Source organism: Podarcis melisellensis (assembly GCF_964234715.1).
Source record: "Podarcis melisellensis genome assembly, chromosome: 7".
NCBI lineage: Eukaryota > Metazoa > Chordata > Lepidosauria > Squamata > Lacertidae > Podarcis > Podarcis melisellensis.
In genome coordinates this window covers 38,111,783-38,126,393 of record NC_138539.1, presented here as the reverse complement: position 1 = coordinate 38,126,393, position 14,611 = coordinate 38,111,783, and the positions used below count along the sequence as shown (strand labels likewise).

The 14,611-nt window shown below is 38.2% G+C and overlaps 1 protein-coding gene across 3 annotated transcripts in view; it reads left to right on the top strand.

Moving 5' to 3' along the window:
- The window catches only part of RP1 (RP1 axonemal microtubule associated), a 176,553-nt gene that overhangs the window by 161,134 nt on the left and 808 nt on the right, over positions 1-14,611 (top strand). For all 3 annotated transcript variants that reach the window (XM_081917503.1, XM_081917501.1, XM_081917502.1), the window contains 10 exons: positions 1,023-1,226; positions 2,081-2,140; positions 3,474-3,652; positions 5,283-5,499; positions 8,455-8,600; positions 8,747-8,822; positions 10,144-10,222; positions 10,441-10,684; positions 11,715-11,793; positions 13,670-13,745. In XM_081917503.1, the coding sequence (XP_081773629.1) occupies positions 1,023-1,226; positions 2,081-2,140; positions 3,474-3,652; positions 5,283-5,499; positions 8,455-8,600; positions 8,747-8,822; positions 10,144-10,222; positions 10,441-10,684; positions 11,715-11,793; positions 13,670-13,745 (1,360 nt within the window). The remainder of the gene's footprint in view (positions 1-1,022; positions 1,227-2,080; positions 2,141-3,473; positions 3,653-5,282; positions 5,500-8,454; positions 8,601-8,746; positions 8,823-10,143; positions 10,223-10,440; positions 10,685-11,714; positions 11,794-13,669; positions 13,746-14,611) is intronic.

Genomic DNA, 14,611 nt, shown 5'->3' with positions numbered 1-14,611 from the left:
ATGATATGATACCAGACAAATATCTCACATTTCATTGCTGGGGTTTCAGACAGACCATAGCAGGTGGGAGCAGCTCAGCCAGTGTGGTGGAGTTGCGCAAATAGCCTCCTGGTTGCAGCATCACTGCCACTTTCCAGGAGCGGAAGGTGCAAGATCACAGAGAGACCTGGACTATGCAGGCACAGTGGCTGTAGTGCTGGATTGGCTTTGCTATCGTGCCCACGCAGCCCCAACCTCACCATCATCTTGTCCCTTTTGGTAAGCAGCAATGATGCCACTACCAAGAGGCTATTTCTTCTGTTCTACCCCAGCAATTGAGCTGCACCTGCCAGCAGTACCACTTAGCTGACTGCACTGTGTTTCATTTTATTGGCCTTCATCTTGCCCATTTCTATTTCTAGTGGTAAATTAGCCCAAGAGAATGTTATGCAGCAAATGTATCTTGTTTTCAAGGTGATGGTTACAGTTTAAACAATAAATCGAAGGGATTTTGCAATGTGCAAATTTCTCTAAATATTAAACTGCAGTCCATGACCTGCTCATTGACAAGTGGTTCAATTGACCTTAATAGGTGGCTAACTCCAAATAAGACCAATTTATGTAGCAGAAGCATAGTTCTTATAGTTATTAGTGTTTGTGTAAATCTGTCTTTGTAAATTGTCCCTCAGTTCTGTGTAACCCTTAACAATTGGATATGTGTATGCAGCCTAAGCAATGAATGTGACCCCAAGTCATGTGTTTGCAGATTCTTATTCTTTTCTATCCACAGAGGTCCATTGATTTCATTGGATCGTACCAATTCATTCTGTTTGGAAGTCAATGTATTCTAATTTAGTTTTGCTCTGTGAGTGAATTGGGTTTCCCAAGTCTCCTCATTAGTGTCTGTCAGCATTAAATAATAAAACACTAAGCTTTGGTGTCCTTTTGCTTTTAGATGCTTGGCAGTTTCATTTTATGATGTTCCAGCCTAACTATTCTGTTTATTAAGACCTCTGAATGTTAATTGTGATCCCTCCAGGTAGATGTTTTTCAAGTGGAAGCCATAGATATTGGAACGCTATCTGAGCTGCTTGTGGAAAAAGGAAAAGGCTCTGATTGGCACCTTGAGAAGATTATTGTGAAGGAGCCAAAGTTTTCAGGAAAGGAGATACTTTTTATGGCTCAAACATGGCTGAGAGACAGAACTGATAGGAAAAGATGTGCCTCAGTAACTCTGACTGGTACAGGTCAGTATTGTTTGAGACATTACTTATTTTGCTGAGAATCTCCTTCAGAACTGCAGACCATGCCACTTTTTCTATTTATTATAAGCCTGTTATAACAGAAAGCACACCATGCAGAATCTTTGCTTACCACAGCAATGGCCCTGGCCAGCTTAGCAGTTAGAATAAAGAATATTAATAAACTATTAGAACTTGCAACCAAATGGCATACAATTTTTATGGGAATTTTCTGTCACCGATTTCCTGTCATTTCTCTGCAAGCCATCCCGTTCTAAACCACTGGTTGAGTTACTGTAATGGCATGGAATGTTCACAGCCATTCCACCTACAGTATGAGAAGAAGCACCATTAATCTGATTGTTGATTAAACTAGCGGCTGCTAGTGGTAGGTGCTTTTTTTCTCCCTCTCTTCAGTTTGCCTTGGATTTTCCAGGCTTGAACTCTGGAAATAACTCAGTTTTCTTACTCAGAGTTTGAAACCTCCTTTGTGTCACCTGAGGCAGGGAAGACTCTGCCAGCATGCTAAACCAGTCCTGGGAAGCTGGCTGGAGTCTTTCAAGCCCACAGCAAAATTCGTTAATTTCACCCCAGTAATCATTTCCCAAGTCTTTAGGAATAATGTTAAATAAAACATTTTAAAATAAATTGTAAAGGGATAGGAAAACTGCGGCCCGCAAGATGTTGTAGGACTCCCATTGGTCCCAGCCAGCATAGATAATGGTGAGGAATGATGGCAATCATAGTGAGTGCTGCAATGTCTGGAGGGCCTCAGGTTCCCCATCTATGATATAGACATTCGTGGTTATCTAGACATTCTTATGCAAAACTAATGCAGCCTTCCATCTTGTTTTAATTAGAAATACAGGAAAGGAGAAGCACCACTGCCTCACTGTTACAAAAGCAAGAGATGAAATCAGGTATTTTACTTCACTGCAGCTGTGTCAATCAGAATTCTATCTCCAACAATATCATATTTCTATCAAAAGTGTGTGTGTGTGTGTGTATACACACATACACCATATTTTGGGACTTGCTCTAAATTTGCAATCTTTTGGGGTCTCTATAAAAAGTGAAAAATTTAAAATAATAAATTATTAATTACCTATGAACCTGTTGGTTGTTCTAAAAGACATAACACTCTTTGATGATGAAGGGATCATATTGCATTCATTGACAGTGGCACAATTAGCTATTAGCCAGAGATGGGGAAAGATCAGTTCACCATCCACTGGTGATCAACGGATGAGAGGGTGGAGCACAGCTCATATTGCTGAATTTGCCAAAATAGTGAAAGTAAGAAAGGGAAGATGGCAAAATGAGCTGTATAAAACAGAAAAGGAAATCCTTAATATATTACTGGATGATACGCTAAAGGATATTGTACAGTACAACGATGATCACTACAGGGTGTAATTTGATCAGTTCTGATTTTATAACAAGCACTTTCATTCAATGCCAGACAGAAAGTATTTTCTTTGTTATGCAGTTATGGTTTTTCATTTAAACTTTTGTGTTTCTTTCGTATTTTAAAATGTGAAACTATTTTCTATGCAATTCCATGAAATACTGTAAGTGAACTGTCAATCTTTTCATAAAGCTTCTAAACCATATATAATTTTAAAATTAGAATGAAAGAAGAAAAAAAGAAGGTTCTGGATGCAAATCTCAAATAGCAGTCAATTATGCATCCCTGGAGCGGCTTACTCTAGAAAGAATCAATTAAACTAATTTTTTTCTTTCCTTTCATCTTTTTCTCTTGTTTGTTTGTTTTCATCCAACCCTATTTGAGAATATTTAGTCTTAAATGCTATCATTATCGGTTTCTATACATGTAGATAAATATATACTATTGTTTATAATATATATAATGCGGTTGTCTATTTGTCAGTTACTATTTATTATCGTATTATTTTCCAAGTATTGTTAATTCCTCTCTAATATCTCAAAGTTAATACTACTACTACTACTAATAATAATAATAAATATAAGCCTTCTCTAGAATCAAAGAATTGTAGAGATGGAAGGGGCCAACCTTCTAGAATGCAGGAGACTTTTGCTCAACATGGGGCTTGAACCCAACAACTCTGAGATTAAGAGTCTTATGCTCCACAGAATGAGCTATCCCTTCATGAAATAATTGGTTTAAACAAGAGTCCATAACGTTTTAGCCTACTGTTTTCTTTCCCATTGGTTTTATTTACAAAAACTTGTTTAGTCTTCTCATAATGTTATTCAATTTTATTTTTTCAGAAGGTTCATGGAAGATTTATTTCACTGAATGTCATGAAAATTCATCAAAAGAATTTAAGACGTCTTGGGGAAACATTTCTAAACTTGTTTTGGTATTTTATGGGTGCAATGGCAAATCTGAACCAATTTCCTTGGAGGATAAAGTAGGAGATCAAGCTGAGGACCAAGTAACATATGATGTAAAATAATGTATACTTGTTATCATCTTTGCCAATGTTTTTTGTAGATGAGCTTTTTATAGGCTTAATTTAGCAGCTGCATACTTTTGCATAGGTTAAGTTGCTAACAAACCAACTCTATTGCAGGGGTAAAGGACCTATTAAAATGGCCTGTCTGAGGAGTCCGGTGAATCCCAATGGTTTTATGGTAGCACTTGGGGATTTTCTTGGCAATATGGTAGGAATTATGTTTAAGCAAAGCCAGGTGTGCCCCCTGGTTTTCCTCAGAGCTTTGGGCAATGAAACTGGAAGGATATTGACTAGAGCAATACTGGCGGAAAACGTGTGGTGAATCAAGCAGGCAACAGCCCAGTTTGAACGTACTCCATGGCAGTGTAGTTGCCAAACAAATTGTTTTCCTCCAACACCATTGCATCTGTGCAGAGTTATCCAACATAATTGTTTCAGGTGATCAAAGGTTTATTTGGGGGTAATTCCCCAGAGAGGAATGATTTCACATCCCTTGTTGGCCTGCTTGCAAGACACTTTACAGATAAAATCACTAATTTTCATTCTTACTTGAATGAATGTGCTGGTTCTTCTGTGACTTCATCATCGGCTCCCTCTTTTTCTCTGGATTCTTTTTGGCATGTGTTACATGAGGAAGTCGATAGTTTCCTTGGAGATAGGCGACCCACTGGCTTTACTCTAGTCTGTTGCCCAGCCTGTCTAATAAAAGCAGCCAGAGAGGAAGTGGCCAAGTGGGTTATTGTTGTGGTTAATGCCTCTCTTCAGCATGGCATGAAACCATCGGGCCTCAAGGAGACAGTGGTTATACCACCCTCTCAAGAAAAGTCCTCTCAAGACCTGATGGTGTTTGGCCAACCCCAAATATTCCTTTTGTGAGCATAGTGTTGGAACAAGGGATAGTGTCTCTGCTCCAGGTTTTCCTAGATAGAACTGATGTTCTAGACCCATTGCAGCCTGGCTTCTGCCCTGGTTGTGGGACTGAAATGGCTTTGTTCATCTTGGTAGGTGACCTCAGCCAAAAATTAGACAGGAGGAATATATCCCTGTTGAGGTCACCAGATCCAAAGCCATCCTTTCCCCCTGACGTACCCCCGGGACGGGAAAGTAAAGTACACCAGTCCTAGAGCTGCCATACTTATTTTTTCTCCAGTTGCCCTTCCCCCAACATCCACTGCAGCAGCAGGAGACTGTCAGGGTTGTATGGTGGAAGAATTGCCGGCTCTTCCACCATTAACTTCCATCCCCACCACCAAAGGATTCCTCTGCTTGTTAGTGATCCTTTAGTCCCATTGAAATCAATGTGATTTAAGATATGCCTAACTTGTCCCATTGATTTCAGTGGGGATAAGGCATGACTGCATCTGTATCTAGCCCAGTGTGTGTCCTCATCACCATACTGAGGGTTTACTTTGCAAAGCCAGTAAGTAAATTTAGCTGTTTAGTGGGGAGAAGGAAGACTGGGCTCTCAGAGGAAGAATCTCAAAACAATTTATATTGGCCATTTGTGCTCCTTCTGAGGTCTGCAGGGATGTACAATGCTTAAGAAAATAGCATATCAAAATGTCCTTTAAAGCCAACAGAATCACTCAAAAGATCAACTTGCCGTGTTGTTTATTTCTAGGTGTATTTCCCAGCTGATTTGGGAATGCTCTATAAAGTGACGTTTGGGCTTCATCACTTGGGAGAAAGCATATCCCAGTTGTTTCATCATTGTAAAATGCAGAACACAGGAACCCTGGACACCTTTAGTCTCTCCATAAATAAAACACTTCCTCTTCTTAATGGAGACCAATGGATTGAATTCCCTGTAGAGTGGCCATTAAGGGAAGCACTTTCCGGTAGGTATATATTGGCATCAGGCATAGAAGAAAGACCTCTGTTATTACAATTCAAACCAAGATAAGTTGCTGTAATAAAATAATATGGTTTAAGCACACATTTAAAATACTTTAAGAAAATACTTAAAGTTAGAGCAACACAAGTTATCCCTACACTTGTGGTGGTGGGGAGGGTTGTGTGTGCACATGAAACAGACTGAGACTGTGGGGATATTAGGCCCTAATATGGTCACACAGTCTCAGTCTGTCTCTCATGTGTGAACAACCCCCCAACACAAAAAAATGGAGAATTTGTCTAACAATTAGAGTTACGAGCTTTGATTGGTTTAATTGTAGGTTAAATGTTAAAGGAATATTATCATTTATTGGGCTGAGAATTAAGAGTAGGTTTGTTTTCTGTAGTTATGCTGATTCTGACATATTAAAGTAAAAAAAAAGAAAAGCATTGCCTTCTAACTAAGGGAATAGCTTTCCCTTCACCTCTATGTTCAGCAAGGCAAGAGAATGGCTTCAGGTTTTCACCTTTCTTTTTCTCACTCCCAAACTCCAGCTATGCATAGAAGCTTATACTGTTAGAGATGCTGTCCTAATATCCAGGACATAATATCATGGAGATAACTTTCAAGCAGCTGTAATGAGTAGTAACTTTTCTTTATTAGATCATATATTATCTCATTTTTTCCAATATATCAAAATGATGCCTATGTTAGTTTATTTGAAATATGCACATTAGTCACTTAATTAATTTATTAATCAGTTCAAAAGCAGGTGATAAATTTAACTATAGGTAAATAGATAATTGCAATAAAAGCTACATGAGAGACATGTTTGTGTTAAATATGGCATGCCTAATTTATGTACATTCCCACTAGTTTTACACTTATTTATGACACAAATTTATAATGAGCCATACTGAATCCAATAATACCACTAAATTCCACTGTTAAATGAGATCCATTGGCAGCTATGCAGATCTGGATGAGATAAGTATGCAGTGAACTACACGGGGCATATATGAATTCTGAATCACACTTTGGAAATTTGACCCATAACACCTGAAGGGGTGGGGGTGGGGAAATCTGTTTTACTCATCTATAGATATAACTCATCTATGGTGAACGTATGAACCAGAAGAGTATTTCAAAGTGAGAGGGGAAGCAGGAGAGATTTTATACATAAGGGTATAATACATATTGCTACAATAACTATTTTACCTGTGGAAATTTTACCGAAGTTCAGAGCTTTCACGTACACCATCAAGCAAATATAATTAGCCAAAATATTCAACTGGATACACACAACTCTTTCTGGAAAATCAAATCAATGTTAAATATGTTTTTTTCTGAATATATATCATCTGTAATGCTAAAGGTATATATTTAAAATCCTGATTTGAATGCACCTTGGAAACACAGTTTACATCCTGAATATTAATAGCTGGGTGCCCAAGCTAGTTACTTTAAACCTTGGTTTAAGGTAATTCACTTTCTCTGAAGTCAGAGGGACCTAAGCAGCTTAAAATCTTTGTAGTGATTGGCTTGTGAATGTGACAACCCAGTACTCTTGCAGTTGTAGCTCTTATCCCTGCAATATATCTGAGTTCCTAACTCTGTAAGCCAATCAACCATCTGCTGTTTCGTTTTTTTTCATCCAGATCTGGGCAAAGGACTGTATTCTCAAGAAGCCACTTAATTTATTATTACAAACACCCAGGGGCCAGAGTGCATAAAGTAGTGCAGATAGTTTGGCCCGAAGATCAGTTCCTTCGTGGTTTCATGAGCAGTAGTTGTGTGGCTGTTTCCGCATGTTGTCAAATCCATATTTTGTTCCACAGCACCCTCAGATTTGTCTTGCTTTTGTAGAGACTCCAAAAGTGTAGTAGCAATAATGCCATGAAAATTCATGGTGATAAATCTGAATCTCAGAATGTTATAAAGCAGTTGCATGAGCTCTTCATCACATTTAGACATTCATTAAACCCACATCTTCCACAGTCATTATCTAGCATGGTGCAGTTGGTTGAGCTTCAGTTGCCCAAAATAGTAGTATTAATTACCTACCCCAGTGAATTTCTACAAAAATTAATAAGATAAGGAAGACAGAGCATTTTGTACATTAAGGCCATGAACTAGACTGCATTCACATGGCAGTTTATTCCTTTTAAACAACTTTTCCCTGTCAAATTCTGTGTTATATCTGAGCTTTCATATGATGCAAAAGCCACTTCTGGAACTATAGTGGAATATAGTACAAGTTTAGCACTCATTTCCATATTATTTGCAAACAGATTTTTTTCTTGAAGCAAACAACACAAAAATGAGCACTAAACTATTTACAGAATGTAAATAGAATTAAGGCATTGGGGGATAGGGGCTCTTCAGCAGGATGTGTCTTCTGTATTATTCCTCAGTGAATTGCTAAGAAGTGGGAGTTGAAAAGGCCTTTGCTCCTAATCACACAGGGGTGAAGCTCAGCTAAAGGCTCAGCAATACTTCCACTTCTCCCATGCTTTCTAGCGATGGGTCCAATCAGTTTTACCTTTGCTCTACCATTTCCCCTAAAAAAACCTGCTCTTTAACACTGAACTGGAGCGGATGGCAATCTGCAGAAACCTCCATTGCCATTTGTTCCGATTCAAGGCTAAACCTTGGGTTTCCCCAGGGGAAAGTGATGGGGCAAATGAAAGTGTATATGATTGAGCCCTATGTTTTACTCAGAGTAGTCCCACTGAAGTTAGTGAACTTGACTCAGTTGGGCCATTAATTTCAGTTTGTCTACACTGAGTAAAACCTCGTTGAATACCACCATTAAACACCTCTCTAAGGATAATTTCACACATACACAATGTCAAGACACAATGTGGCAAATGGAAGGAAGCGAATTTATAAAGTAACGAATTACAAAATAGTTACACAAGGTGTTCTCTTGGATTTGGCTTTCCTTTCTATTTTACAGTTGTTACATATGATATAAAAGTATTCTTCAATGATGCCTCAAGCAAAATCAGCTCCATACATATGTCTCTGTGTATATACGGAACCAATGGCGACACTGAAAACAGGAAGCTTTTGTTGCCATCTCAGCTAGGAAAAGACAGGGAGGTAATTCACTTCTTCACAGATGTTTGGAATGGTCATTTACATTTGTGCCTGAAACCTATTACAGAAGTGTGTGTGTGTGTGTGTGTGTGTGAGAGAGAGAGAGAGGGGGGGGGGAGAATAAGCTAAATATTGCTGGATTTTTTTAGTCATTTACAGGTCAGATAGATGCTGTGGATTTGGGGGAGCTACACAAAGTCACACTACTCATTGGAAGCAAATCATGTAAGTTTCTTTTATTATGAAGATACTGCTTAAATAGCTTCTTAATATTTTAGACATTAATATTAACAGCAGTAGCTGCACATGTACCAAGGCAAAGCTGCCTTTCCAACACCAGCAGGGGACTTATTGGTTTGTTTCTGTTCTTGTTTTCATTCTGTATTTTGTGGGTTTTTTCTTGTATTTTTATGTTGTGAACCTCAGAGAGTTCTACAGATGAAGGGCAGTATGCAAATTGAAATACATACATACATACATACATACATACATACATACATACATACATACCTGATCAGGTCTAGGGTAGGGATGCAGCTAGGACTCTGGGTGCTTTATTCATTAAGAAGCATCCTTTGTTTTGGGGGGTGACCATTATTAGAAGGAATCTATCAAAGTCCTATCAGTTTCTGAATTAGGCACCTTTGGAATTTAAGATCTTCTCAAACTGCTCAGTGAACACCCATTTGCAAATGGGGAGAATGACCAGATCTTTTTACTGTAAACAAGACTTTTCCTCTGTATTTCTTGGTGAATAAAATCATATCAAGACTTCATTGTGCTGAACTGGCATGAAGATCATAACCACAAGCTTAAAACACTAAAGTTGAAGTCATAGTTACTTGGGAGTAAATCACATTGAACTCTTATTTTTTAGTAGGCTTGCATAGGCTTGTGGTGTAAAGTATTAAAGAAGCAGAAGTTAAAACAAGACAGAGCGCTGCATATATTCATGAAAAGCAGCTTGAAATAAAACAATTGTTTACTTATTCCTCAAGCATGTGGTTGCTGGGCCTGGATACAACTCCTGGTACAGAGGTAGAGCCAGGGTGCCTCTCTGTGATGGGCAACTTGCTTCTTTCAATCCTTACATTGCACAAGTGCAGAGTGACTGAACAAAAAGAATGCATTTAAACTCAACTGGGCCTCTTAAAATCAGGATGATAAAATAGTCTCAAAGTTATCATCCTAATAGGACTTGATCATGTAGGAGTGTCTGGCTCTTGGATATTTGTCCCTCAGTTTGCCCTGCTATGCCCTGCTGTATGGGGATCATGATGCAGAAGTAGGTGACTTTAACCCTTTGGCCCTTCCATGGTCTCAAACAGAATTGTCCCCACACACTTAGACATGGGCTTGCTGTTCACAATTGAACGAAAGCTCCCATTGTGGCCCAAATGTACATCTTTTCAGTGCAAGGCTGAGATGTAATAGGGTGGAGAGACCATTTATTGATATCTAATATTATTATATTAGATAGTACTAGATTCAAATTAATATCTGATGTGAAGCAAATTGTTTTCATTGCTTGTTGCTTCTGCTGTAGCTTGCAAACTGGATATTAAAGCACTCCACCTGAAGGAAGCCCCAAAGAACGAACCTGTATACATATTTGAAGTGAATGAGTGAGTTTTTATACATATATAAATCACACTAAATGTTTGTTGACTTGCCTAGCATGTTAGCCAATAGCATGTGATGGAATATTTATTAAATATCCCTGTTAATACATGTCTGTAGAAATTAACTATATTTCTTTCTCTTTCTTTCCTTATTAAGTTCCATATTGAATTTTAACCATCACTACGTGGCTTGATCTCAATCATTTTCTTTTTCCTTTTAGAATATTCCTTTTGGATGCTAATGAACCTGAAATAAGGAAAGAAATCCCTCTCTCTTTTATTACCAAAGAAGGCAGTAGCTCAGAAAATCTGATAGAGCATATTATTAAAGTGTACACCGGTGACAAAAGGGGAGCAGGAACTGACGCAAATGTGCATATAATTTTGTTTGGAGACAAGGACACATCTCAGTTAATTCAACTCAAGGAGTCTCTAGATCATCGAGATCCCTTTGAAAGAGCAAAGGTAAATAGTTCAGTGTCTATGTTTTCCACTCTATATCTCGGGGCACTTCATACATTACACCTTTAGGTTTACACGTGCTACATTTAGGCAGCAGTCTTAAGTCCGCCACTTACCTGGCTTACATCTGACTAAACACAATTAAGACTGTGATGCAAATGAGACAAACACGTGTTTGGATTCTACAGGTTGCCCCTCAGTCATGATTAGCTGCAGATTCCTATTGGATTGGGGCAATCCTGAGTTTGTTGCCACATGTGTAGAATGTTCCTTTAAATGATCAAAACCCTGATGTGCTCCTAAGTTACAAACCTGTAAAATACTGGCCAGACTGTGACTTGATTCCACCTCATCTTGCCTACAAATGAAAGTAAGTGCTGAAGCCTTAGGTTATAAAAGGGAAAGGATTCCACTTTCCATTTAGCCTTGTTTTAGTTATCTGTCTGAAACCATCTTCACTGCTGTCTTTAGGGCATATTCTACCTATAGATGAAAGATGCCGTTGTGGGAGGTTGTGGTGCTTCTTGGAAATGTACTATCCATGCACATAAAGTGCTGCTGCTGCCAAGAACACTGGAAGTGAAACTATATTCTGAACCAAAATGTATACCACTTGAGAGATTTGGCTGTAACTAGAGTCAAATCGCTTATCTTTATGTTTCCAAAGGTAGTTTTGGGTACCATAAACAAAAGATAAATTAAAAAAATGAAAACAAAAGGTGCTGTTTCTTCACCTGACTGGCAATTCATAATGCACTTACCAGAGAGAAAACATCTCTTGGGTTCTGAAACCAATAAAATGGCAAGAAACCTTCAAAACCTAATGTGGAAAGTACATGTTTTATGTTTTCAGGGAAGAGCTGAAAATTAGCAGCATATAACTGTACCAGAAAAGGAACAGTAACAATAATGCACTCCTCCAGCCATCCACTACCCCCTGCACACAGATAAATTTAAAGCAGTCCCAGATAAGCATACTGTTTTCCAGACATAGACTTGTCACATTTTGAAAGCTGCTTCTCTTATTTTGAAGACTGACACATTCAGAATCAAAACAAAGGATGTTGGAAGGCTGAAGAAAATTGAGATTGGACATGATGGCAAAGGATTTGGTAAGTATACCTGTAGGTTTATTGCATATCCTTGTTGTCATTTATATGCATATGAATCCACACCTTCAATTTTGAAATGCCTCAAATCTCCCTCAGGAGGATGGTGCAGATGGAGTATTGGACTAGGGCTAGGCCCTGAGGGATCCAGGTCTCTATTCCACCATGAAGCTCACTGGGCAACTTTGGTTGGTCACTTTCACTCAATCTAATCTGCCTCACAGGGTTGTTGTGAATGTGAACTGGGGGAGAGAGCAATGTATGCCACCATAAGCTAATTTGAGGAAGGGTGGGATATAAATGTAATAAAAAAGAATTATAACATTGCCAGAACCGATGCCACATATTATAGAGCCCTCAGAATAACATATGGCTTGACTCTCAGATATTATGTAGGGAAATCATTTGGGGGTTTTTAACCCACTTATTTTGATTTACACAAGTCTACATGACATCTATCAAGAAGAAATGTATTTTTTTGCTTATTAAGACTATTTTGCTTCCTTAAGAAAATTAATTCTCTTTACTTGTATGTCTCAAGAATTCAGTATTGTTTTCTCAGAAATTTCTCAAAATCCATTTAATTGCATGCTACTGTGTTATTAGATTACATTTTAAATTAGAGGGGGAAGTTGAATCTGATTTCCACTATTTCTCCCCATATTGCTTCATTCTTTGCTTCATTTACTAACTTCTCAAACCAGTTTTTGGAAGAAAAAAGATAAAAAGATTTAATCACGATGTTTTCCCCATAACTGTCAGAGAATGTTCAAAGCAAACTTCAGGACACAATCAATTTTGACATGTACCAGTACATTTCAAGAACCACTACTTTTCTTCAATAAATGACCCAGCTTCACCCAGATTTCCATCATTTATGAGTAAATATCAGTATTTACCAGGCTGGAGTGAGGAATGTCCAGAACTGTGAGGGAATAAATTGCTTTTCGGACATTTTATGTTATGATTTATATGAAGCTATTGCAGATATATTAACTGACTTATTTTATTCCAAGAAATCAGTGCCAATAAACAATCATTGCAGTCAGAGGATATTTTTTCTCTCCCTATACAAACATCTGCTGTGCAGATGTCATTTGAAATGGCAGGGCACTTATTTCTGGGTACATGTCACCTGCTCTATGGCATATAATGTAGTGAGACCCGTTTTCAAATTTAACTTGAAAATATGTTTTACAGCTTGATTTGAGCTGCAGGTGGCACATCACTCTATCTACAGATGAGTAGTTAGCCTGTTATTTCAAGTGCCAGGCTACTGCATTGATCCAGAATCACATTTGTTCACAAGAAAGCACCTCAGACTTCAATTTTATGCAACAAGCTGGGTTTCTCTGTCTGCAAGTTGATCAGTAAAGTACCCCAACCTGCCATTCTCACACCCACCAACCCCATTGTGCCTGTCCCCTAGTGACCAGTATATTTTACAGGTAAATGCCTGTCATTGATAAAATTGGATATTCTAAAAGAGAGCTGGTCAACAATGGTTGTGCCACAGGGCTTAAAATTAAAAATTACCAGACTGATATGGTCAGTGACATATTTTTCCAAGTTTACAATTAAACTGTTTATCATCCTTATTTATATAGTCAGGAGTAGGCCTTGTGATTTACTGGTAAATATCATAATGTTCTGGAAGCACTGGCCACTGTAACCAAATACCTTAAGAATTAATGGTAAATGTTAACATTTGGTGAGTTTTTGACAATCACTGTCAAAATAGCCAATAATTTTTCTCATTTAGAAAATTTTCTCCAATTTTAATGTGTCGCCATGACTTAAAAATAAATTTAGAATTCTTTTCTTTGGGTTTATCTGTACTCAGAGGTGAACATACTTTATTATTGTCCTTTCTTTACAGCAAGTGGCTGGTTTCTGGAAAAAGTAGAAATCACAGATGTGTCTACGAATGAATTATACTCCTTCAGTTGCAACCGGTTTGTTTCCCAGTTATTAAACTTGATCACAGCACAATCATAACCATGTCTACTCAGAAGCAAGTGCTGTTGAATTCAGTTGGGTTTACTCCCAGGCATGTGGGATTAAGATTATAGCATGAATGCTACAGATGGTTACAACTTTCAAAAATAATAGTATCAGTAAAGTGATACTATTCAAACTAGAGAAAATATGCAACTTTCAGATCTCCCACATTAAAATTCAGGGAAGACAATGTAGTTCTGTTGATGGCAGTCTTCTTTCCATTTCCAAAAACAAGCAGACCAAAGGAAATGGGAAGAATCAGTATGCCCATTCTTCAGTCTACAAATAATCAAGAATTTGCTTCATCGGCCCTCAGTACTTCCCTTCAATTCCAATAAAAAATCTGTTTCACATATAGAAAAGAGGCAAGCCAATAATCCACAGCCTGGTTACTTAAACACATGAGAAAAGTGGAGTGGGAAATTTTCTTTTCTTTTATGTATAAACCCACAAGACAGGATCATAAAACTTAAGTATTTAACAATGCTGCTTCCATGCTCTTAGCTAGTACATATATGGTTACTTTGTGGTGATTTGGCAAAACACACACACCATCTAAAGCAGGGGTCATCAAACTTTTTCAGCAGGGAGCCAGCCCACTGTCCCTCAGACTTTGTGTGAGGCCAGACTATATTTTTTTGTAGGGGGGGGGGAATGAATGAATTCCTATGCCCCCACAAATAACCCAGAGATGCATTTTAAATAAAAGCACACATTCTACTCATGTAAAAACACGTTGATTCCCAGACCATCCGTAGGCTGGATTCAGAAGGCAATTGGGCCTGATCCGGCCCCCGGGCTTTAGTTTGCCTACCCATGA